The 22,694-nt window shown below is 44.5% G+C and overlaps 2 protein-coding genes across 4 annotated transcripts in view; one reads left to right on the top strand and one right to left on the bottom strand.

The window, feature by feature from the left end:
* Nucleotides 1-7,340: 7,340 nt before the first annotated feature.
* On the top strand, nucleotides 7,341-15,916 carry marchf7 (membrane-associated ring finger (C3HC4) 7). 2 transcript variants are annotated; one of them, XM_086180504.1, is made up of 11 exons: nucleotides 7,341-7,485; nucleotides 8,919-9,103; nucleotides 10,655-10,801; nucleotides 10,960-11,131; nucleotides 12,286-12,471; nucleotides 12,561-13,659; nucleotides 13,770-13,939; nucleotides 14,480-14,583; nucleotides 14,708-14,812; nucleotides 15,032-15,080; nucleotides 15,235-15,916. In XM_086180504.1, the coding sequence occupies exons 2-11, from the start codon at nucleotides 8,921-8,923 to the stop codon at nucleotides 15,327-15,329; spliced, it is 2,310 nt and encodes a 769-aa protein (XP_086036630.1). In that variant the 5' UTR covers nucleotides 7,341-7,485; nucleotides 8,919-8,920; the 3' UTR covers nucleotides 15,330-15,916. The 2 variants fall into 2 exon arrangements, with proteins under 2 accessions (XP_086036630.1, XP_086036621.1); XM_086180495.1 differs by lacking the exon at nucleotides 15,032-15,080.
* ly75 (lymphocyte antigen 75) overlaps nucleotides 15,730-22,694 on the bottom strand; it is a 26,812-nt gene continuing 19,847 nt past the window's right edge. Inside the window, exons 27-35 of one of the 2 annotated variants that reach the window (XM_086180482.1) lie at nucleotides 22,388-22,549; nucleotides 22,150-22,272; nucleotides 20,753-20,938; nucleotides 20,438-20,661; nucleotides 20,145-20,352; nucleotides 19,744-19,905; nucleotides 19,513-19,629; nucleotides 18,379-18,561; nucleotides 15,730-18,239 (exon numbers count right to left, since the gene is read on the bottom strand). In XM_086180482.1, the coding sequence (XP_086036608.1) occupies nucleotides 18,055-18,239; nucleotides 18,379-18,561; nucleotides 19,513-19,629; nucleotides 19,744-19,905; nucleotides 20,145-20,352; nucleotides 20,438-20,661; nucleotides 20,753-20,938; nucleotides 22,150-22,272; nucleotides 22,388-22,549 (1,550 nt within the window). In that variant the 3' untranslated portion in view covers nucleotides 15,730-18,054. Of the gene's footprint in view, nucleotides 18,240-18,378; nucleotides 18,562-19,512; nucleotides 19,630-19,743; nucleotides 19,906-20,144; nucleotides 20,353-20,437; nucleotides 20,662-20,752; nucleotides 20,939-22,149; nucleotides 22,273-22,387; nucleotides 22,553-22,694 lie in introns of both variants that reach the window. The other variant, XM_086180472.1, reaches the window with a different exon arrangement.

Genomic DNA, 22,694 nt, shown 5'->3' with positions numbered 1-22,694 from the left:
GGGCATGCAGGGAGGGAGGCAGATGTCACTTTGTGTCTGGGGAACATTAAGACCTACAATCCCTGGAAAAACCTTTTTGTGTGGGGTGAAACATTGCTTCAGAAAGAAAAAACAAAACCTAAATAAAAAAATGGGTTCTGTCTTTTTGTGAATTGGATTTTTAATTTCCCTAGCAACACCATGTGGATGTAAATCAATCTATATGTCATATTGATGGGATGTGCATTTGCTGAGGTGCGACAGACCTACATCAACTGAAGAATGTCCACAAATAGCTCACGAGAATTTTAGATGGCGCCCTCAGACATGTGACCTAAAGTGTTAACACATGTGGCCTTGCTTTTTCATCATTGTTACCGATCTGTTCACATATGTCTCCGGTCCTGCCTTTCGACCAGGCTCATGCAAAGTTCGTTAAAAATACCTCGTTGTCGTCATCAAATGGACAAAGTTGAACATTTTCAGTCCGTCTCTAGAGTTCTACGAGAGCGCCGACGTTGAGCCAGCTGTTTCTGAACATCAAAGAAATCCTGTCTCTTAGTGAGGAGGTTTGTCAAAGCAACACAATCCTGGACCCCCCCCCCCCCCTGAAAAAAACAAAACAAAACATGCTTGGTAAGTTCATTTAACTCCACTGTGTTGTGTGTTTTTGTCAGTGATTCTTCCATTCAATTTGTGCTGTAAATAACTCTTTGCCTGGATGTTCCATGTGAGGCTCTTAAAGACACTGAGCTGCTATTGTACTTCTTCTCTAAACCTGCCTTTGTGTTATTTCTCCACAAACATACATAGAGGCAAGACAGAGGAAGGGAGACGGAGGGAGGGAGAGTGGGAGAGAGGAAACAGATTCTCAAGACCTGGACGAGCCGTGGGAAAAGAGGGGTCTTGTAGAGGAAAAGCAGAAATGTCTCAGGACATTCCTTTGTGATTACACAGTGCTGGACAAATCCAGACATTCTTGCAGTTATTCTGTGTCTTGAAGCCCCAGCAGCATCTCTTTGACTTTTTAGATGTTGTTATAGTGACGTTTGGGGCTTTTTAAAGCCATGAATAAAAGAAAGGCACTTTTTTTTTTTTTAAAGCTCTCATACATCTGGAAATGTTGACGTCGCCTTCCTGTACAGCTGAAATACTTGATCAACACCCCAGAGAGACAGGATCTATCCGCTGTCCAATAAACAGGAGGATTGAGAGGACTGATAGGAGGGTATTGTATGCAAATCTCAGGTTACATGCCCATGAGCGCCTGGCTGGAAGAGTTAGCAGCACCCAGTGGGAAAGAAAAGCATGTTCCTCTCTTGTCACAGCTAGCATGAATGAGAAACAGCTCCGAGGAATGCTCCATTATCATCCTATCAGCAGCAAGAGCTTGTAGTCTCAGCAGCGTGTCTGAAGGAGGTGGGGGGGGGGGGCGATGGCATTGGCCTACAGACCCGAAATTGGGTTGTGCAGCCTCCTCCCCTACTCACCAGACCTTGCACTTCCTCATTTGTCTAGGTCATGCGTCCTTTTTGTCAGCAATTAATTTGCAGCACCGCCCTCCTGTATTTATCCCTTTCGCTCTCTGTGTCTCCTTCACCTCTTGGTCTGTTAGCCTTGAGTAGATTTACATTTGGTTTGATCACTGTTCTGCTGTATACATGAGCCTGATAATGGATTGCTAGCCTGTAAAGTGCTACATTTTACCAAGCGCGATGAGTATCTTGTTGACCTTCACATTATTATGCATGTAGCTGCGCAAAAGTGCTCCCTCTCCGCCACAAACTGACCTTTCCAGACCCCCACGCAATTTAGCATAACTACAGTGTGTTACAGTTATTAGTTCAGCTCAGATATTGTTGTGTTTTAATTATAATATCTGCGTCATGAAAGCAAAATGAATTAAAAAGTATGTGTGTTGACTTGAATCTGATCAAGGCTTCTTGAGGTCTACTAAATTAGATGCCAGTTAAAGTATGCAAATCAAATGAATGCTGCTAATCCTGGATTTACTGTGATGACGGCCTTTCAAAAACAATTATTCAAATCAATCTAATTAAACCTGTTGAAATTGGCTTTAATTGCCTCCCTGACTCAACAAACACCAGATTCGGGCACACAAATAATGAAGCAGCTCAAATGTGTCCACCAAGCGTGTGTGAGGGGGGTGAAAAGTGTGAGCTATGGCGCCCCTTAGTGGCCACCAACTCCATCTGGCTCTCATAATGACGTCAGCCTATGGCGGGGATGTGTGTATGCTGTGTGTGTTTTTGAGTGTGTATAGGCTACCTTTGTTGCAGATGACCCAGATTCAGATCATTTTCGACTACACCGGACTCGTCAACAATAGCAAGAGAATTAACAACAGATGATGGACGGCAGCATGGAGGCCCTTAAAGAGCAAGTGTCTTTGATTTGAATTAATAGGAAGCAGACAGACACTGAACCGTGTGTCCTCACTGATTCACCCACTGATCAGCACATCCATGTTGATGATGATGAAGAGCTTCGTCACTGACTGCTAGATCCAATATCACCGCAACAGGAAGCTGCAATTTGTTTTATTCTCATTATAACTTTAATTCGTTTTGCGTAGCATTGTGCATCAGTCTTTTTTTTTTAACCAAGGTATTCCTTCAGCATTATCGGCCAATAAAGTTTCCCAAAACACTGAAATTAAATATCATTTAAAACAAGGAGATGAAAATAAAACTGCCCCTAACATAATATGAATAATTCTTTTATTAATCAAAACAATTTATTACATTTTACAGTGGATTAAACAGTGCAGTGTTTGGTAAACAGGCACACACAGTATCACCACTGATTCATGAACATACATGTAGCTTTCATCTTATTATCATTATTTATTTGGGCGAGCTGAGTCATTTTCCACCTGCCTTTAACGGCCGCAACAAAGGAAAGACCCCCCCCCCCCCACATCAGGGTTATAAAGAAGTTGCATTAAGGGCTAAACATTGCACTGACAACCTATTTGCAATAACATTTGCTCTTCAGCTGCAAAGACTGGATGACATGATTTGCTCTGTTCTATATCAGAAGAGGTTCCCCCATCAATAAAATGGAATAAGGATGCATGATTTTGAAATAGTTGTCTAAATGCCATTGTTTCCGTTCAACTTTTCTCATTTTCATTGAAAATTAAACCAACATTCAAATGTTTATGGTGTGATTTTTGTGAAGATCTGTTTCAAACAACGACAGCTTTTTAATAAGATGTGCGGGCGGGATGCCTGCAGAGCCACGACATTTAATCTAGAATAGTATTCGGACACAAAATCAGCTTTTAACAAATATTGCACCTTCGTGTGATTTGAAAAGTGCAACAGGCCGTATTTTGATTTCAATTAATTTTCTATTAATTTTACAGCCATTCTCTGGAGTAAAACATAATGTAGATGGTTTGTTCTTATTGATCCAGATTTTGAGAAATCCATCTCTTATAATTCACACCAATATGTCAGAGATGAATGAAAATGAGTAGTAAAAAAAAACAATTTCAAAAAGTCTGCGTCAACATGTTTTGCAGGGACAATGCCCTAGTTGCTGTAGATAATCCATATATCCACAGACCTCACTGCAACTATACTTCATACAACTGAAATTGCCCCCGTGGCTCTTCGCAATAAGTTCTGTTGATGTTATCTCTCTGTTCTGCACCTTTGTGTTCTAAAGAGGTGTAGCTAAATTATCAAATGTTTTTCTACGCTCATGACTGTCAAACACTGCTCAAGTATTTGGCATTTGCTCAGCGCTGCTGGAAAGCATGTAACTAGCTGTAATCGCAGTTTTCACTTATTATTTTTGACTTGTATTTACAGTGTCGCCCTTGGGGCACTAATTTGAAAATGTCAGGATGCCACGATGCTCGTATGATGCATCACATGCCCTAGTTTAGTCAACATCCAATGAAGGCTGTCTGAGCTACTCTGTGTAAAAGACAGATATAGATCACATGTGAATTCAGGAGAATATTACATAGAATCAAAGCCAGACAGTATAAAACCTTCATGTTGTAATTGATGATGATGTCACTTCAAACAAATAAAAGCAATTCAAATGTATTTTTTTCCCTCCAAACCTCTGTTCTAAATTATTTTGCATTTTTACGCCAGGTTGAGAATATTATATATTTCTTCATCACATTAATTAACTGTAAATTGCAACAGCGTTCTATTCTTGACATGTCTACCAGATTCACAGCCATACATTAAACAGGTCAACACATCAGCGAGGTGACAAATGGGAAGTCTGTCATTATCATTGTGTCTAAAAAAAAAGATCTCTTTACTGTACAAGTGACACCTGACAGGAAGCCTAATGATATTCCAGGATTGTGGCAGTCCTCCAATCCCGGAATGATAAATTTAAGTTTGATAAAATGTCTGACTTCACTACTGCGACTCGCACCTCCATGTGTGTCACAATATGTAGTTGCTCCATAGAGCAAGAGGGAGGTGAAACCTGATATTTGGATTTCGCATGAAAGAGCAGATGACTGAACTTGCTATACTCAATTTACAGCAGTAACTTTTGCAATTTAGATTTAAATAAATGATGTCTTTTTACATCACGCTTACTTCCTGTATCCACTAGGCGGCAGTAGAGAGCAAACACTTAGTTATATTGCTGTGCATCGGGTGAAGACAACAGTGTGATCTTAATGTAAATCAATTGATATTTACTTCATCAGGCTTAATTCCTGTAACCACTAGGTGGCGCTATGACTGCTGCTTAAATTCAGCTTGTTGATGTGTTCAGGATGGGACTCTCATAAAAAATGAGAAGTTTGGAAAACATCTGACCACATGGAGGGCAGTTAAAACAGTTTCCTGTTTTATGGTGAAATATCAAAATGTTTCACCACACCACAGTAACACTGTGAAACCGAAAACTCACAGCCTTTACAGCCACACATCAACAATTCAGAAGATGTTTTTTGACCTCATTTGAGATGGATCCAGTTGACCAAATGGGAGGAGGGGCATCAAAGTGTGAAAAACAACAACAACAAGAACCCATGTCATTTCCTGCTGCCACCAGGTGGGACTGCAACTAATCTCACCCCGAATTTAATTTGGCCCATTCTGCACCCCTCCGCCATATTTGGTGAAAATTGGCCACTGGCCATCCTGTGGTCAGTAGTGACATGAGATAAGTGTCAGAACATGTTTATCTATTTTTACCAAAAATGGTTGTTTTCTGTAAAGTATCGTTTTCTCTGAGATGCTCAGATGATAGTTAATGATATATGGGATGGAGAGGTCAAGCTGACCTCACATTCATCACTTACAAAGATCCATCCATCCATCCATTCTCTACACCCCTTATCTGTTAAGGGTCACAAGGCGGGGGGGGGGGGGGGGGTGGAGCCTATCCCAGTTGACATTGAGCAAGAGGCAGGGTTCACCCTGGACAGGTCACCAGTCTGTCAAAGGACCATCAGGAGCAATTAGGGGTTCAGTATCTTGCTAAAGGATACTTGGACATGGTCACCAGGGGAAGTGAGGATCGAACCAGTGACCCATTGGTCTATGTTAACAAGTTGGGGCAGAGGAGACTGACAAACACTGGATTTTGCAGCAGGAGATGACTGCTGAAACGTCATCATCAGGTGCCCAAAATAAGACACCATATCGGCAGCAATATCCTCAGGAAATAATTACCGGTTGCCCAAAAGCTGCAGATAGCTAGACTCCCACAAACCCTTCTGCTAGAAACTCGGCGCACTCATGGTGCAGCCTCCCGATACTGCGCCAAATGGGACGATAACCCAGCAGCCCTCAGACGAAGACACCTTAATGCACAGTTCAGACAGCACCTTTACAAAACAGCAGTCATAACTACGACATATTACTGCGTAAGTTGAGTGAGGAAGACCGTAAGACGTGCTGGGGGAGACCCAGTTTCACTAACCCCCTATCATCACAGAAGGACCTCACAGAAGGGGAGACATACACACAGACACACCATCCCTTTTGGCTGACCATGGGTAAGAGGAGTGCCATCTCTGTCGATACATGGCCCAAAACTGCCCCTTGCGTATAAGGTGGACCTGCTACTCCATCCAAGAACCATCCAGAGGGGCCACTGAGCAACCAAGAGCAGAGAGGGAACACAAAGAGGGCCAAGCAAGGACAGCCAGCATGTCAGCCCAGAATATGGAGGTAGTTAGCTGCCCTCAGGGGGCCCAACAGCCCACCAGTGTTTCTGACTCTACAAAAAGTGGCTGTTCACAGGCTGCCTGAGCTGCCACCAGACCTGTCAGGTCCCAACTGAGGGGATGCCTACATCCTTCAAGAGTGGACAACCCTAGGACACCCTTAACGTCCCCATGTAGAGGAGAGGGATGCTTACGTGTGACAGCATCCTGAAGAGTGAAGGGAGCAATTACACCCATGCCAGGACAACCCAGCACTGTGCAGACTGGGCAATCCAATGCTCTTCTTCTTCCCTTGTTCAGGCCCCATAAGGCTGTCCAACCTCAGCTTGACATACCTTTTTACCAGTGGTGAGGAAAGATGGGAAAGTACCTACTGACCAGCTGTAAGGGGTGAGGGGAGCCCCACTATATGCCCCCCACACTGACCAAACAGAACATACCTTAACAACAACAAAAAAACTCAAAACTGTTAGCTCATTCTCCCAAAGATGCTACATATGCCCACGTATGCCCTTGCATACATGGGCAGCAGGTTGCAGATAGCTTCTCTAGCCTGGCCTCTACAGTTCACCGTCACTACAAAACCCATAGAGTAGCCCTGCTGCACACTAGTATGGGTGGAGGGGAATGTGTTTACATGCTGGGGTCACACAGACATCGTCCTCCGCCGCTGAGACCAGCGAGCAACTTTAAGCTCCCTTGGTTAGCACTAGCATGGTTAACTAGCCTTCCATGGCTAAGATATTTGAAACAACCTGAGTTGGAGTGTTTAGTGTTTGTAGTGTAGCAAGTGGGGGAATATGCTTGATTACATACCAAGGGGGCTTGAGGAGGCCTGGGCAGGAATGCAGCAGGCCGGTGTGACCCTTGGGGTCTCAGCTTGGAACAACAATGGTGGTGCTGTCTCAGAGGATGATGCCACTCAGGAGGACACTTGAGCAGAAGGTGCAGCTGCAGCAAGCACCACCAGGGCCAGCTAGAGGTGTCTGCACAAACCTGGGCTGCGCATAGTAAATTGGTACCATCAGTGGGCTGAGGGAGTCTTGCTGATACAGACAACATCTTGGGATGAATACAGATGTAATTCTCGGCTGGATGTGGTTACCATTTCCTGAATGGGCTGAGAATAGAAGGTAAACCAACGACGAAGGCCCGTGAAGGGCGGAGCATGCACGAAGTAGTCTGACTCAGTGTGAAGTCACCTGACTCACAACCAAAGCGTTTCTGGCAGAACAGCATCAGGGCAAACTTCTCCCACTATCTGTCAACTGCAGTCAACACAGACGCCATCGACCCTGCAAACGAGGAGGATTGAATCTAAGGTGAGGATTGATACCGACACTGTTGAGATGTGTAAAAGGACCATCAGGTGACGTTTAATGGTGTTGATCGCTGTAATTAATAAATAAATTCCGGGACCTCTTAGCGTTAGCGCACAGACGGCAGGCTAACCCGCTACAGCTAACCTGTCAGCCGCTGGAGCAAACAGCGTTGTTTAATTGTCAGAAAAGAGCTTCTGAAAAAACTCATTATGTGAACACTTATTAGACGGGGTGGCAGTCGAAATGCAGCGATTCAGACAGCTTGCTGTCTTGTGGGGAAAAACGCCAAAAAGCGTCTCTATGTTGCTACAGCTAACGCCTATGACTGCTGTCGTCCGTTAGAAGGTAAGCTAACGATCATATCAGGCGAACTGTTCTCACACTGACTGATCAGCTGAAGCTAATGCTGTTATTTTCCTCTGAATCAGCAAAGCCTGACTTACTGTTGGGAACTATATATAAAAAAGTGATGTCGGTGCAGGGACTGAGCTGAGGCCAGTCTTGAGGGCCTGGGTTCACTTTCCTGACACAGACTGAAAGATTCACAATAAATCCTACGTCCTGTAAATTCAGTATAGAGAGAATCAACTTAATGATCTCTTTATTGCATTTTCTTGTCGTATAATGAACAGTAGAATGGATGAGGCATGCCATTCTGAGGAGATACAACAGCCTCAACTGACAACATGACTGAATGACAAAGGAGGTGTCAAAACTTGACAATCCAATTAAAATGCCCTCATTTCTTTTGAAATGTCTGAACATAATGTTTGCATTGCATGTTTGCATGTCATTAACTGCTGTTTATTTCATACTGCTCTCTTCCACAGGGGCAGTAGCCTGAGTCAACATGCATGGATGCCAGCGAAGTCTGGCAGTAAATCACACGTGTTATGTCCCCAAACCTTAACTGTGGATTCCAGCTGATACATCAGTTGAACCTATTCGGATACAATAATAATAATAATAATGATAATAATAATAATAATAATAATGATAATAAAACTTTGTTTGATATGTCGATTCATGATGCGTCGTGTTTTGAATCGTCGCTTGCAGCGAATCACCGTGTTTGTAGCTCACAGTGCTTCTGAGTGTCATATTCACAGCTCCAGAGTTCACAGTCCCAAAAATAGGCTCTTCAACTTTGATACTCAGCCCTGAAAGTGGCATGTTAGCACGTTTTAGTGTTTATAGACTTGCTGTCACATGTGCTCCATCACCACCCGCCCCACCAAGCCTTACTGAATAGACTGACAGGTTGCAACCTGCAGGCTCTGGGAAAACTCTGCACTGCATGGGTGCACAGGACATGTACTGCCTCGCTGTTGGATCGGGATTAAACTGTGTTCACACGCAAAGCTTTTCCTGTTTCCTGTTAGCACATGTGCAGTGATACCTTTTCTGGATTTGTCTCCTTCATATCACAACAGCGATGGACTCCAGATCTCGCAGGCTTCCCTTTTGTCTGTCCAGCTCCAGGTCGTCCTACACTTCCAGCCCGACACTGTCCTCCTCATCGCTGGGCTCCAGCAGGCTGTACAGTAGAGAGACACCGCTGAGTAATGACCGCTTCCCCAGAGCATCATCATCTTTCAAAGCAGACCTGGACCATCAGGTGAGCTGACGGAACACAAGTTACTGCTTTATACTACAAGAGCGCTCCATGAATCGGCTCCTAGTATCCTACGCTGCTTCACCATGGTTTGATTTCAGATTGTTATAGATTTTTGAAACAAGTGATCTGAGTTCAGCCTGACAATTCAAAGCAGTAGCTGACAGTGTGAGCTGGGGTGTCGCACAAATGATTTTAATATTAAGCAAGAAGTCCATGATATCCAATTGTACGTGTGTTTCTACTCCTCCTGAGGCTTTAGTCATCTGCCTTTCTGGGGGGTTCCAGAGAAAGAGCTCTGTTCCTCCCTGTCCCCCCAGGACCAGGGTACAGTAGCTAACCATGGATATCAGTGGTGCAACAGCAGACTCTTTGGAGGGCTTTTTATAGGCCAGCCTAGATTCCTTGGCGCACAGCGTGTGTATTTCAGTCCTGCTGTTTGTCAAGGCCCATTTCAAAAGATTGTATTACTGTTGGTCTGGACCCTGCTGGGTTGTTCCTGTTCTTTCTAGAAGAGTTCAGGGTGGGTGCAAAGACACAACCCACCACTCCAGCTAAGAGGAACACACGTCTAAGCTCTTGTCTTGAAACAGTGTGTGTCCTGGGGGAAAACCTAGCTTCATGCTTGCTCCACTGGGAATCCAAAAAGATTGTTTTTGTCATTATGTTTTGGTTTGTGCCGATATGTTTCCCACCATGGTTTTGCAGTTGAGTAACATAAAAAAAAAATGCTGTCAAAGAGACACAGAGACCATGTTTGAGCTTCAGCGAGGAAATTAAAACCTCTCCTTATCAATTAATTAGTCCATGAACTGTTTGGAATCCTGCATTGTTCACTTCATCCAGCAGTTGTCAGCACAATTTTTGCTGCTTTACGATCACCTACTTCCAACCAGTCGAAGAGTCTGAAAACCTCAGCAATTTTTTTTTGTTTAGTAGCTTTATTAATTATCCAAATCACAAAAGCATCAAATCACTGTGTCAGAAACAGGAACTAGGTAGTATGAACCTACTTTTTGGCTTAAAAAGCAACTGAACTATTCAGTTAGTCCATCCATCCATTTTCTCCCTCTTATCCTGTTAAGGGTCATGGGGGGGCTGGAGCCTATCCCAGCAGCCTTCAGGTGAGAGGCGGGGTTCACCCTGGACAGGTCACCAGTCCATCTCAGGACCAACACACATAGACAGACAACCATTCACACTCACAGTCACACCTACAGTCAATTTAGAGTATCAATCAGCCTCGTCCCCTCTTGATGTCTTTGGACTGTGGGAGGAAGCTGGAGTACCAGAGAGAACCCACACAGGAACAGGGAGAACATGGAGACTCACACAGAAAGATCCTGTGATGGAGCTGGGACTCGAACCCAGAACCTTCTTGCTGTGAGGGGACAGTGCTGACCACTGCACCACCATGCCGCCCTATTCACTTAGTAGTTTTACCAAAATGGTTTCAGTTTTATTTGAGATACAAACAAGTAAAGAAATGTTTTTGTTGTTAAAAGTGTGTCCAGGACAGAGTACCAACTAAAAGCTTGTGATTGTGTCTTGCAGGGTTCTCGTCTCCTGAGCTCGTCCAGAGACTGCAGCAGCTCCGACAGTCGCTCCAGCAGCTGGAAGTTGCCATCCTCTCTGACGTCCTCCAGCAGGTCGTACGAGCGTCCATGGGCTGAGTCCTCCCTCAGCAGCAGGAGCAAACCGGTGATGCACCGTCACTCTGTCACGTGTTTACAGAAGAAATATACCGCTGTGCCTGATCAGATGTCTTTTCTAGCACCTTTTAGGGAAGAGGAAAGAGTGATATTACAAAATTATGTCACTGAAGTTTATTTCTGTAACATCTACCTTCATTTTCCCAGACTGACTCTGAGGGGAGGCTGGGGATGCACTCGGGTCTGTTGAACGCCACGGACGATGGAGATACGAAAAGAGCCAAACTGACGTACAGCAGCAGAGGACTGTACTCCAGGACGGCCAGTACATCAGTGTCAGGATCCAGTTATTCCAGTAACGGGCTCAGCAGTGGCAGAGGTACATTGCAGAGGTCATGTAGAGGTCAGGAGCTTAGGCTTGATCACACTTCACTAACCTGCGCTAATTTGTTTCTGTTCCCAATTTACATGTTTTTGAATCACAATCGAGGTGGATCGTCACCTTAGATGGGACGAATCTCCCCTAAAAAAAAGTGGGTTGTGGTGATGTTGTCCTGAGAGGACAGCCATGAGTAGCCATGATGGCCCCAACAAACCTGTGTGACTCAACTCTGCAGGAGACCAGAGAGAAAGAGGGTCTAGAGTCTAGCCCTTAGTCCTCAAGTCACTCCACAGTAAATCTCTGATAAATTCACATTTTACTTTTTTTGGGGGGGGGAGGGGGGGTCATGCTCAGCTAGTTGGTGATGATGAAACCGGACATTTGTAATAAAAACCCTTTTTAGATAAGAAGTTAATGAGGAATTTTTATTATGAAAAATTTAGAGGAAATTATATTTATAGCCCTGTAGTAATGGAAATGCTAATCACTGCCGTAATATCCCCCGACTGGGAAGATGCTACCAGAACAAGTTCCCAGAAGTCACCCAGATGTGTCACAGTTACACAGATGTGCCACATCGGATGAAGCTACAAAAAAAAAAAACACATGAAAAGGAAGGAAAATAAAGGATGGGAATAATTTCCTTCTGTTGGCTGTTTTCAGTGTTCGTTGCTTAGTTGTCACATTCCAGCTGCGGTCGATCGGATATTGAAAGACTGCAGTAATAAAATGGCTGGTAGTTGAGATGCTGATAATACTCAGGCAGGTTAAGTACCAAATATATAGAGAAGTCTTTATGAAATAGATCCACATCGCTCTGTTATATTTAATCAGGCTTTGAAATATCTCTCGATGAACTGGAGAATGGAATAGACCCACACGTTTACCCCCCCCCCCACACACACACACACACACACACCTACACACACATTCCATTGATTGTCCCAGTAAGCCTCATCAGTGAGTGAGCGCGCACAAGCCCTGAGCTCCCCGTCACGTCTGCCTCAGCCGCCCTGAACGCATCCATCATTCATGTTAATTCCAGCTGTTATTGATCTCTTCTTCTGCTTTGACGAATCAACACACCTGCAGTGAAAAGAGTCTGTAAAGTTGAGATTTCGGGGCAAATCTCTCCTTTCTTCTCCTGACAGGCACCGGTGAGAAACCGAGTGATGCGTTTGATTCGTCGTGGACCTCGTGCCGTTTACTCTCGCGGTCATCATCTTCCTCCTCAAAGCCGCTGTTGTCCAGGAGGGAGACGGAGAACAAGACCGAACCCAGTCCCTCCGGTTTGCAAGAAAGAAGGACCAGGACGTCTGGGTTGACGTCATCTCTGTGTAGGCCTGTTTTTGGAACACACACCGATTACAGAAGTGAAGAAATCTGTCACACACATCAGTCTGAACTTTATTGTCCATGATTTCAGATCCGACTGAAAGGGTGACCTCCACATATGCACAGGGAGCTCGGCCTAAAGAGACGGCCTACTCCCCCTCCTCCTCCTCTTCTACTGCCAGAGAAAGTTCCCCAAGTCGTCCCCTCTCATCTTCCTCCTCCCATCGGTCTTCGCTGGTGCGGGACTTCAGCAACAGAAGCACGACACGCTTCTTGAACGGCTCATCTCAGGAACAAACGGGGAATCGCCAACACATGTCCTCCGCCACCCCCTGGTCCACCACCCCTCCCCTGATCAGACCAGAAGCCACGTTCTCTCCCAGACCAGCTCCAGAAGAACCAGAGGGGCGTAGTTCCACACGTCGCCTTTTGTCACGTCTTTTTTCACGGCGCTCCAGCCAAGACTCTTCCAGTGGGTCCTCTAGTGCCCGTTCCCTCGACGATGACAGCCCATCGACTGGTGGCGAGTCTGTGGACAGCGATGAAGGAGCCAGGATGTCTAGTGGGGAGCCTGATGCTGGAGGTTCTTCTGGCCTCCGGCATCGCAGAGTAGACCTTGCCTCTATCCAGGAAAACAATGGCGATGGCTACCGTGACTCAGCTCACAACAGAATGGCGTCGCAGAGAGAGCCAAGTGGAAGCAGTGGTGGAGGAAGCAGTAGTGGAGGAAGCAGCAGCAGCTCGTCTTGGCTTTCCTCCTCCCTCAGGGGCCGCTGCCCTCCCCTCCTCTCACGCCTTCGAAGACACGCTAGAGATGAGAATGCACACTCGGCTGCAGGCTCAGAAGAAGGCTACAGCTGCCCACAGCGTTTACTGAGACGCTGGGATGATCTTGAGCGTAAAGCATCGCAGGAAGATGACGAGGAGGAGGAGGAGGAGGAGGAGGAGGGAGGAGGAGAAGAGGAAGGGGCAGTCGGTTTAGACATCTATGGTGGCAGTCGTGCATGTAGACAAGAGGATGACCTGCAGGATGCCTCAATTGAATATTTGCCACGGTGCAGAGTCGGTGCGCTTGGAAACACGTCGGTGTCTCCAGGTCGACTGGGAGGTGGTGAGGGTCCGCTGGAGGGGCAGAAGGATAAAGCCTCCTCCAGCAGGGATCAGGAGAAGCTTCGCTTGATCAAGGAGAAGTAAAGGATTTCTATCTTCCACACAAAAAGCCTTTTATGACGTCATCTGACGCTGAATTTGTAAATGTAGGATAGTGTACCAAAACGTTTGTGAACATTTCCCGTTCTAGATTGTTGCTCGAAGATTCTGATGAGGATGAAGGGGACTTGTGCCGGATCTGCCAGATGGGGGAGGAGTCGGCGTCCAACCCCCTGATCCAGCCTTGCCGGTGCACAGGAAGTCTTCAGTATGTCCACCAGGAATGCATCAAGAGGTGGCTTTGCTCCAAAATTGGCTCAGGTACACACACACACACACACACACACACACACACACACACACACACACACACACACACACGTGTAACACTGCCATCACACTGCCATCACTCTACGTCTCATCTATCAGGTCAATGACTGTTTACATGGATGGCAATACTCCAAATATTCCCCTAATTAGGACGTTGCCATGTCAACAGCATTTTCTAACAACCCTAACCTGAAGAGGTCATAATCAGATTGAAGTGCATTGCGACAGGTGCAGCAGTCAGATTACTGCATGAACAAATGATCCAGCTTTCAGTTGGTGGTACCAAGTTTCCCACTTTATGAGCAAGACACCACTTCTGGTGTTCCAGTCACAACATCCCAAATGGTCCGATTGTGCAAGGAAACGTCAGTGTAGAACGGTGCTGGAGTGTTACTTGATGTCTTGGGTCATTCATTATGAGGAACTCTCATAAACACCTTACTCCAAATATTTGGTCATCTTGAAGAAGGTCAGTAGTCTGGATTGTTGTTGTCCGTGTGAACGCAGCTGATAAATCTTTATTTCTTCCAGGCACAAACCTCGAGGCCATCACCAACTGTGAACTCTGCAAAGAGAAGCTGCGCTTGAATATAGACAACTTTGACATTCAAGAGTTGTACAGGACGCACGTACAGGTACTAGACAGTGTTTAGAGAGGTGGTGAGCACCTGTAGATCGAGGTGAGGGACTGCAGGGTCGTCCCCCGTCTCCTTGTGCTGGACATCTATTGGTGCTGAGAAGTCTTTCCTTGCTCCACAGTCAGAATATGACGACTTCATCAGCAGTGGCCTCTACCTGGTGGTGCTGCTGCATTTTTGTGAGCAGAGGTTGTCTGACGTCCTGGGGGCAGTCGATGCAGCTGGGGTGAGGACACACACACACACACACACACACACACACTCTTTGATCGCAATTGGTCTCCCCCAACGGTGAAATGCTGTATGATGCCGTCATGCAGAGATCTATTTTTTTTTCCTGCTCATTCTATATTACACAGCAAATCAAAACCATGTCTCAACTTTTCAAAAGACGTAACTGTGTTGGATGTACATGTGAGAGACAATTCTTCCCTCTCACACCCAGTTATTTAACCTGGTGAGAATTCTACCCGAACACATGGACAATCTTGAAAGTACGTTGCATTCTTCTCCTACGTTATGTCATTTGTCAAAGGCAGTGCTGATTTGCCGTAAACGCTCATCTGTAATTGCTGTGTTCATCAGTCTCTTTTCATTTTGAACATGACGCGTCTTCATAGTTTTGACTTTGTCTCTGTTCAATTGTAGTTCCTCACGGGGACAGCGATGACGACGACGCACATGACGGCAGACCAGCTATTGAATTTTCAGATCTGGATGACGACCTTGAAGAGGAGTACTAATTGTTCTGAAGTGTGTGAGGATCTGAGGTTGCAGAGCTCCACCGTGACGTGGTGGCTCACCCAGTTTTTGCTCATGCTTTGACATCATCATGTTCGGAGATGCAGCGATGTTGGGGAAATGCAGAGTGCACGTCTTAACCTTTTGTTGCAGGTGGCTTTTAATTTTCAGATATGCAACCTTGAACTGAATTGGTGTGCAAAAATATTTTGACATTGCATTTGCTTCTTTGAGAGTGCACTTTATTCAAATGTGATTAAATAAAAATGCAGGTCTTTCTAACTGTAATACCACAAGTGCTTTAATGTTGAAATTAGCAGAAGGTGAAATTGAACCAAGGAGCAGTGACGAAGCCTGAATTTGTATTTAATTTCGGATAGAAAAATGCTATTTTTTTGTTGGAGAAAATGAATGTGGCAGTCACTTAGTTGTCTGTTTTCGCCCATAAGGATTTTGTTTATAGATTGAAAACACTCCCCTCTGCCCAACGTTCATCTTTGTTTCAGTGTTGCAGGTCAAAATGCTTTATGTACGATTTAATCTAGGTTGATGCTTTCAATTTTAGGAATAAATATTGAATGCAGTTACATTTTTGTGTTTCTTTTTATTTATATCGGTCCATCACTATTGCAGGATATCCATCTAGCCATTAAAATATTTAACAAATAAAAGGTTAAAAAAAAGAAAAGGACGAACATTTGAGGACAGAGCATTTTATTGGTGTGATCCTATACCTGATTAGATCCGAGGGATCTATTTTAGTTTGGAAGGAAAAAAATATTTGGTTTACAACTTGACATTCATTAGAAAAGGAAAGCTTGTGCTTAACATTCAACTCTGTCTGAACTTCTTTGGTTCATTCCCACTCTTAAAACCTATTTACAGCGAACACCTAGTGCAATAACTATCCATTGTGCCTAAACAGGGTAGGAACTCCATGATGTTAAAGTGCGTTCTTGCTCAGTAGTTAAGTGCATAGTAAAGTCAGAGAACACGACAGGGATGCAGCGATGCATCTGCTGACATTCGTCTTGTTGATCAGCCAATCGGACTCCTCTTAACTGATTTCTGTTGATGTGAAAGCAGTTGTTTCCTTCTTCTGTATGATTGAACTTGTTCTCAAGAGTGATGCTACTTTAAAACATTTGTGATTTGTTTCTGTGGCACAAAAGGGGAAAATACAACAAAAACATCGGTACCTGCCAGAATCGGTGCATCCCTGAAACAAATTCTATAAACAGCTGTCTGAGTCATCTCGCTCCTGCACTTCTAAAACTCACCTGCAGGACTACTGATGACAGTTGGGCTATTCTCTCATCATTTACATACAGTAAAGCAGTGGTGACATGAATCTCTACACACAAACTAAATCTTTCCACTGGCTTAAGAAATTAGTTTACAGACACATTTAGGCAGATACTCATCCATGACAAAGTTCTCTACATATGTCAAGGCCATCAAAAAACAAATGGATTTAATGACCAGGGTGACACACGTATACTCAAGCATAGATACATGCAGAAGTTTAACATTTCTAAATATATAAGAGGTGCCCCATTTCCCTGAAGTGTGTGTGCTTTGGACGTGTTAAAATTTCCACATCACACTCATGCACACTCCACGCTGGGCCGTGACTGGAGGCAAGCTTGTGATTTCTGATTTCAATTTCTGTATTCTGCATGTCAGTGGTTATGAGGTGAACTTGGAAAGAAGCTAATTCTCACATCTACATCTAGACACCATTGTGAGTACTGGAATAATACACCATGTGAATAATATTAATACCATGTTAATGGGCAAAGGAAATGGGTATTTCCGGTTACACTATTTAATTTATTAAAAGGTATAATCTGTCATCATGAACAAGCTAGCTCTTTCTATGTGCTCCAAACCAACAGAGGGCAGTGTATTACCAGAAAGTTGGGGTGTCCCCAGCCATTGAAAGAAATAAGGAAATGCTACTCAACTCTACCGGCTGATCTACATTCATACACCTATATTCACAAACTTGATGAGCAAAAGACAATAAAATTACAGATACAAGCCTATAAAATAAGCGAGCTGGACTCACTACCACAGAGCGAAGACCTACAGAGATCTTTGGTTACATGCAGTAACTTCAGGATCTCGGAGTACAGGCACAGTCCTTTGCTACGGCTGTACTACAACGTCACGCTACAGTGACTCAATGTTGCCTCTCTGGGGAACAAAGAGGGATTTACAAACCAAAACAACACTGCATGATCTTGTTTAGATGCTTGCAGGAATTGTTGAAATTGTTGAAGATGCTGAAGCTGTGAACTCAAACTGTAAAATGAAGAATTGAATGAGTAGTAACTGTATAACAATAGCTGCACATTTTGTTGTTGGTTTGGACTCATTCTTTCATCAGTGCAATTTGACCAGTTAAGGCTGAGTGGGAGCTGAAGACAGATTTTGTCAGGTTGCATATTTCTTTAGATCAGCTGAAAAAAATAACAAATAAACAAACACTCACACAACTCTTTACACTTAACTAATGACAAGATCAATATTTTCCAGAGAGAATCAGCCAAATAATTTACAAAGGTAAAACACGTGGGTCAATAAACACACATGTAAAATAAATCCAAACTAAGTGGGGATATACACAAATCTCCAACCATATTTACAGGTTTAGCTGGAACATGATAAATAATATTTAAAAATCATCATCTGCTCTCATCCCAACTCCGTGAAGCTGAAGACTCAAAGCTCTGCATCAGCGTCTGTTATAATACTGGTGGAATCTGGCTGATCAAAGGTCCTCCGGTAGCGGATGGTCGAAGAGAAGTGGGATCTGTTCTTCTTATAGATGACAAAGGCAATGGTGCAGAGAAGAGCTATGACCACGATTATGAAGAGACCCAGCGCCACAGGGGAGCCTCCTGATTCTGAGGGCCACAGGTTAGTCAGTAAAAAACAGGACTTCGCCACAGATTTGGCTGCAACCTTCAGGTTCCACTCTAGTTAACGCCCTCAGTGCAACTACATGTGATGGAAATGTGGATTTAATGGAGAAGTGAAACTTACCCGCTTCAGCTTTGCAGACAACGCGGCTGTAGCTCACGTCACAGCTGACAAGATTCCAAATTCCTCTGTCTTCTGTCATCATAACAGCGCAATGACGGTCTGACTTCTTCCCGGTAACCAAGGCGTCAGGCTTCCAGTTGGAATAGGACAGAGTGGAACCATCTTCCAGAGCTACAGGCTGACCTGAGAGGAACAAGGAGGTGAGGACTTACAGGAACAATCAACTGGTAAAGAATGTGTTTTCAGTGTCTTGGTGCATTATTATATTTTCTGGTCTAAATTTGATTTGAGATGTGACACACCAGGGTAAAACGGACGAGTATGAACTTTCTCTCTAAATATGAACCACAGGGAACAGTAGTAACCTGCATCAAGTTTTGAAGTCAGCTCAGCAGCAGGATATCTCACACACACACACACACACACACACACACACACACACACACACACACACACACACACACACACACACACACACACACACACACACACACACACACTGTCAGTTACATTGCGGGTTTTTTACATTGTGGGTTTTTTTCTTGAGAGACAAGTTTTATCTAGAGATTCTTTGCCAGTTGACCCACAAGCAAAAGTGAAAATGGGACAAACAACTTAACCTTATTGGTTATTTTGTTCTTACTATTGCAACTTGATTTTTCAAGGAAGAATCCATTACCCAAATATAGAATCCATCCATCGTATTTCCTATACAACGTTTGTATCACTCATCTGTTCATGATCACGGGGGGGGGGCTGGAGTCTATCCCAGCTGACATTGGGTGAGAGGTGGGGTTCACCCTGGATGGGTCACCAGTCCATTGCAAGGCCATCAGGAGCAATTAAGGGTTCAGTGTCTCACTCAAGGATACTTAGACGTGGTTAGTGGGGGAAGTGGGGATTGAACCAGTGACCCTTTGGTTGCTAGATGGCCACTCTACCTCCGAGCCATGCCACCTATTAACTGCTCATTCTGAATAATGATTATCTTTGTTAATCTTGACTGTTCAGTCCTATAACTGAGCTCATGGATGTAGTAGTAGTACCACTAGTAGGAGGGTAGAAAAGCAGCCAAACACGTCCTGTAGTAGTTGAATCGCACCGTCTCACCTGGATTCCAGGTGATGAGTTTACCTTGTTCGTTGAGGCCAACGCTGAGCCACACTCGACTGGTGATGAGAGGGTCATCAGACATGTACTTGGTCACAAAGTCATTCTCCTCTTTGGTTTTTATAGTCAGCAACTGAGCATCTGTCAGCAGAAAAACACACATTGGTGGATAGCTATCACCTCTGATCTATTCTAATCCTTCATAAATGTGCTGATTCTGTTACTCGGACGACAGCAGCTACAGCATCAACTCACCCATACTCTGACAGATGCTCTTGGCCTGCTCCATGCTGTACACGCTGTAGTTGTAGAAGCCCATGTCGAAGGCGTAACAGTTGTCCTCATGCTGTACCCACTTGGACGTCCCGTTGCTCTGAGGGCAGTGGTTGGGCTTCGGGGCTGCCTGAAATTTTGCTCCTAGTTCACAACAACGCAGAGACCAGGAGGAAGGTTGTTAGAACTCCCAAACCAATATCAAAGAACAAATACACCAAAGGTGTTTAATGTCCATTCTGGGCTGCCGTAGATGGAACATGTAGATAATAAGGGCCTCAGTTCTATGTTGAAAACAACAACTTCTATCCTTCTACTCTGGTTTCAGTCACTCTGTTCAATGATATTTAGAGGAGCAATGTCAAATTACAACTGCATCTTACTCTGAAAGGTAGTGGTGACGGTGGTGGTGTAGCAGATGGCTCCATCCACCAGTGAGTAGCAGCTGGTCCTCACCCAGGCACCAGAGGGGGTAACAAAAACACAGCCAGCCTCCTGACTGTCTGAGTCCGAGCCCTCCTGGGAGTCAGCGATGGTATCTTTGTACTGATACTTAGTTCCATCGGACCACTCGTAGGATGAGCCACTTGCCTGCACAGAGGGGGAGGGAGGGGGGAGCTGAAGTGGAGGCTTTCTCGAATGCAACTCAAATCTTAAAATGATTCCTTCTTCTTACATCCTGGTTCGACAGGCCAATCCAGAGTGGGAACCCATCTGTCTTAGCAAGGACCTTCACATGTGCGCTTTGCTGGATGTTGTGGACACTCGCCAGGTGGCCTCCACGTTGTCCACACTCCTCCAGAGCCTGGTACCAACTCAGCTTCCTGGTCACGACCTCGTAAGTCAAATTACCAAACTGTCGAAAATCCCGAGATGACTTGGTGTATTGCTCTTTTGGTTCTTTGGAAAGGAGAATTGAAAACATATAAGATCAGATTTAATACTTCCCCCAACTACAACAGAGTTATGATGTCCAGCTGGAAACACCAACCATGGTCCAGTTTGCAGGTCACAATCGCCTTTTGTTTGAACTCAGAGAAGAAGATTTTGTTTTTGATGAGAACCCAGCTGCCTTGAATGTTGAGACCGACGAAGAAGGGCCCGTCTACATCCGGTCTGCCTTTTCTCCAGTTGGAATACTGGACATTTGTACCATCGTACCACTTCATCTTGTTCTCTGGAGCAGAACAAACATGCACACACAAACTACATTTAATAGCAGGTAATTGCTGAATGAAAAAGGCATTGGAGGACATGATTAAACAACAATGTAAGCAACACTTTAGCCAAAAAGTGCATTTAAAACCTGCATAAAGAACAATATAATAATTTGACATCTTAATCAGCCATAACATTACAACCACCTGCATGATATATTGCATTTGTCCCCCTTTCGCAGCAAAAACAGTATTGGCCAGTCAAGACATGCTGTGGTATCTGGCTCAAAAACATTAGCAGCAGATCCTTCAATCACTGTCAGCTGTGAGGTGGAGCCTCCATGAACCAGACTTGTTTGTCCGGCACAACCCAAAATGCTCAAGTGGATTGAGATCTGGAGAATTTGGGGGCCAAGTCAACACCTTGAACTCTTGTGTTTTGTGCTCCTCAAACCATTCTTGAACCTTTTTTTAATTATTTTTGCAGTGTGGCATGTTATTTTGCTGATAGAGGCATCTGCCATTATGGGATACCGTGTACTTGGTCAGCAACAATGTTTATGCAGAAGGTCTGTGTTGAGGTGACACGAACATGAGTGGCAGGACCCAAGGACCCATTGCTCAAAGCATCACAATGCCCCACCAACTTGTTCTTCTTCCCATTGTGCAACATGGTGCCATGTTTTTCCCAGGTAAGCCACAACCACACACCTGCCAGTCCACATGACGTAGACAAAAATGTGATTCAGGCCACCTGCTTCCATTGCTCTGTGAGCCAGTGCTGACACTCATCTACCCATTGTAGCTACTTTAGCAGCAGACACTGTTGAGCATGGGCTATCAGCAGCTATGTGGCTACACACCTGTGTGTTCTGACACATTTCTATCAGAGCCACCGGAAACTTGTTTACGTTCTTGTGCTGAACTACTCCGTGAATCAAGCCACACAGGCTGACTGGCTCAGGTTCACCATTCTTGGTTGGTTTTAACCACAGCAGACCAGGACCACAGGGGACAACACCCAATCGTCCAGCCAACACAATTTTAAATTCTCAATTCACTCGCCCATTTTTTTCCAGCTTCTAACACATCAACTTCAAGGACAAAAATGCTAACTTGTGGCTAAATATCTCTCCTCGATGACAGCAATGACTGTAATGAGTATATCAGTTTGTCGGTGGTAAATCATCATGACTGATTGTCATAACTGTTAAGATATTATAAGACGTACCGCTGCCATCTTTGAGCATCCCCAGCCACACAAATTGGACCAAACTTTGAAAGGGTACCAGTTGCTGCTTGACAAACTCGTTCTCCTCTGCGTTTCTGATGGTTAGGATGTCAGCACCGGCATCTGAAGCACAACAGCAACAAAATCATCACTGCTCTGCTAAACATCAATCTGTTACACAAACTGTCATAAACAAATCATTCACATAAACTGTATCCCAATGTTTAGAAATTCTTACGGAGTTTTGTGCAGCTCTCATGAACCTGTCTCTGGTCAATCTGGTCCCACCTGGTGGCAACCAGCTGGAAGGAGTAGCAGTTGTTCTTGAAGGGGATCCAGTTTGGACCATTGATTTTATGAGGACACTTCACAGCGACATCTTCAGGTGTGGTGATGATTTCTTCTGTGAGACAGAAGAAAAAGTAGTTTTGAACTATCTCAAAACACACATGTACGCGCGCACACACACACACACACAATTTTATTTTATTTTTTTTTTAAGCCAGCATCCATTCATGGGTGTGGATAACCAACCTGAGGCTGAA

This window comes from Aulostomus chinensis, chromosome 2 (assembly GCF_037954235.1).
Source record: "Aulostomus chinensis isolate RoL2024-O1b breed Wild chromosome 2, RoL_Achi_v1.0, whole genome shotgun sequence".
In the NCBI taxonomy this organism is placed as follows: domain Eukaryota; kingdom Metazoa; phylum Chordata; class Actinopteri; order Syngnathiformes; family Aulostomidae; genus Aulostomus; species Aulostomus chinensis.
Note: the sequence above shows the minus strand (reverse complement) of the source record. Positions and strands in the feature narration are given on the sequence as shown.

Coding starts and splice junctions, on each gene's coding strand:
- marchf7 (XM_086180495.1), top strand. CDS start 8,921: ATGGACTCCAGATCTCGCAGGCTTCCCTTTTGTCTGTCCAGCTCCAGG. Junction 10,802..10,959: donor TCAGCAGCAGGAGCAAACCG/GTGATGCACCGT, acceptor TCATTTTCCCAG/ACTGACTCTGAGGGGAGGCT. Junction 13,660..13,769: donor CTTCGCTTGATCAAGGAGAA/GTAAAGGATTTC, acceptor TTCCCGTTCTAG/ATTGTTGCTCGAAGATTCTG.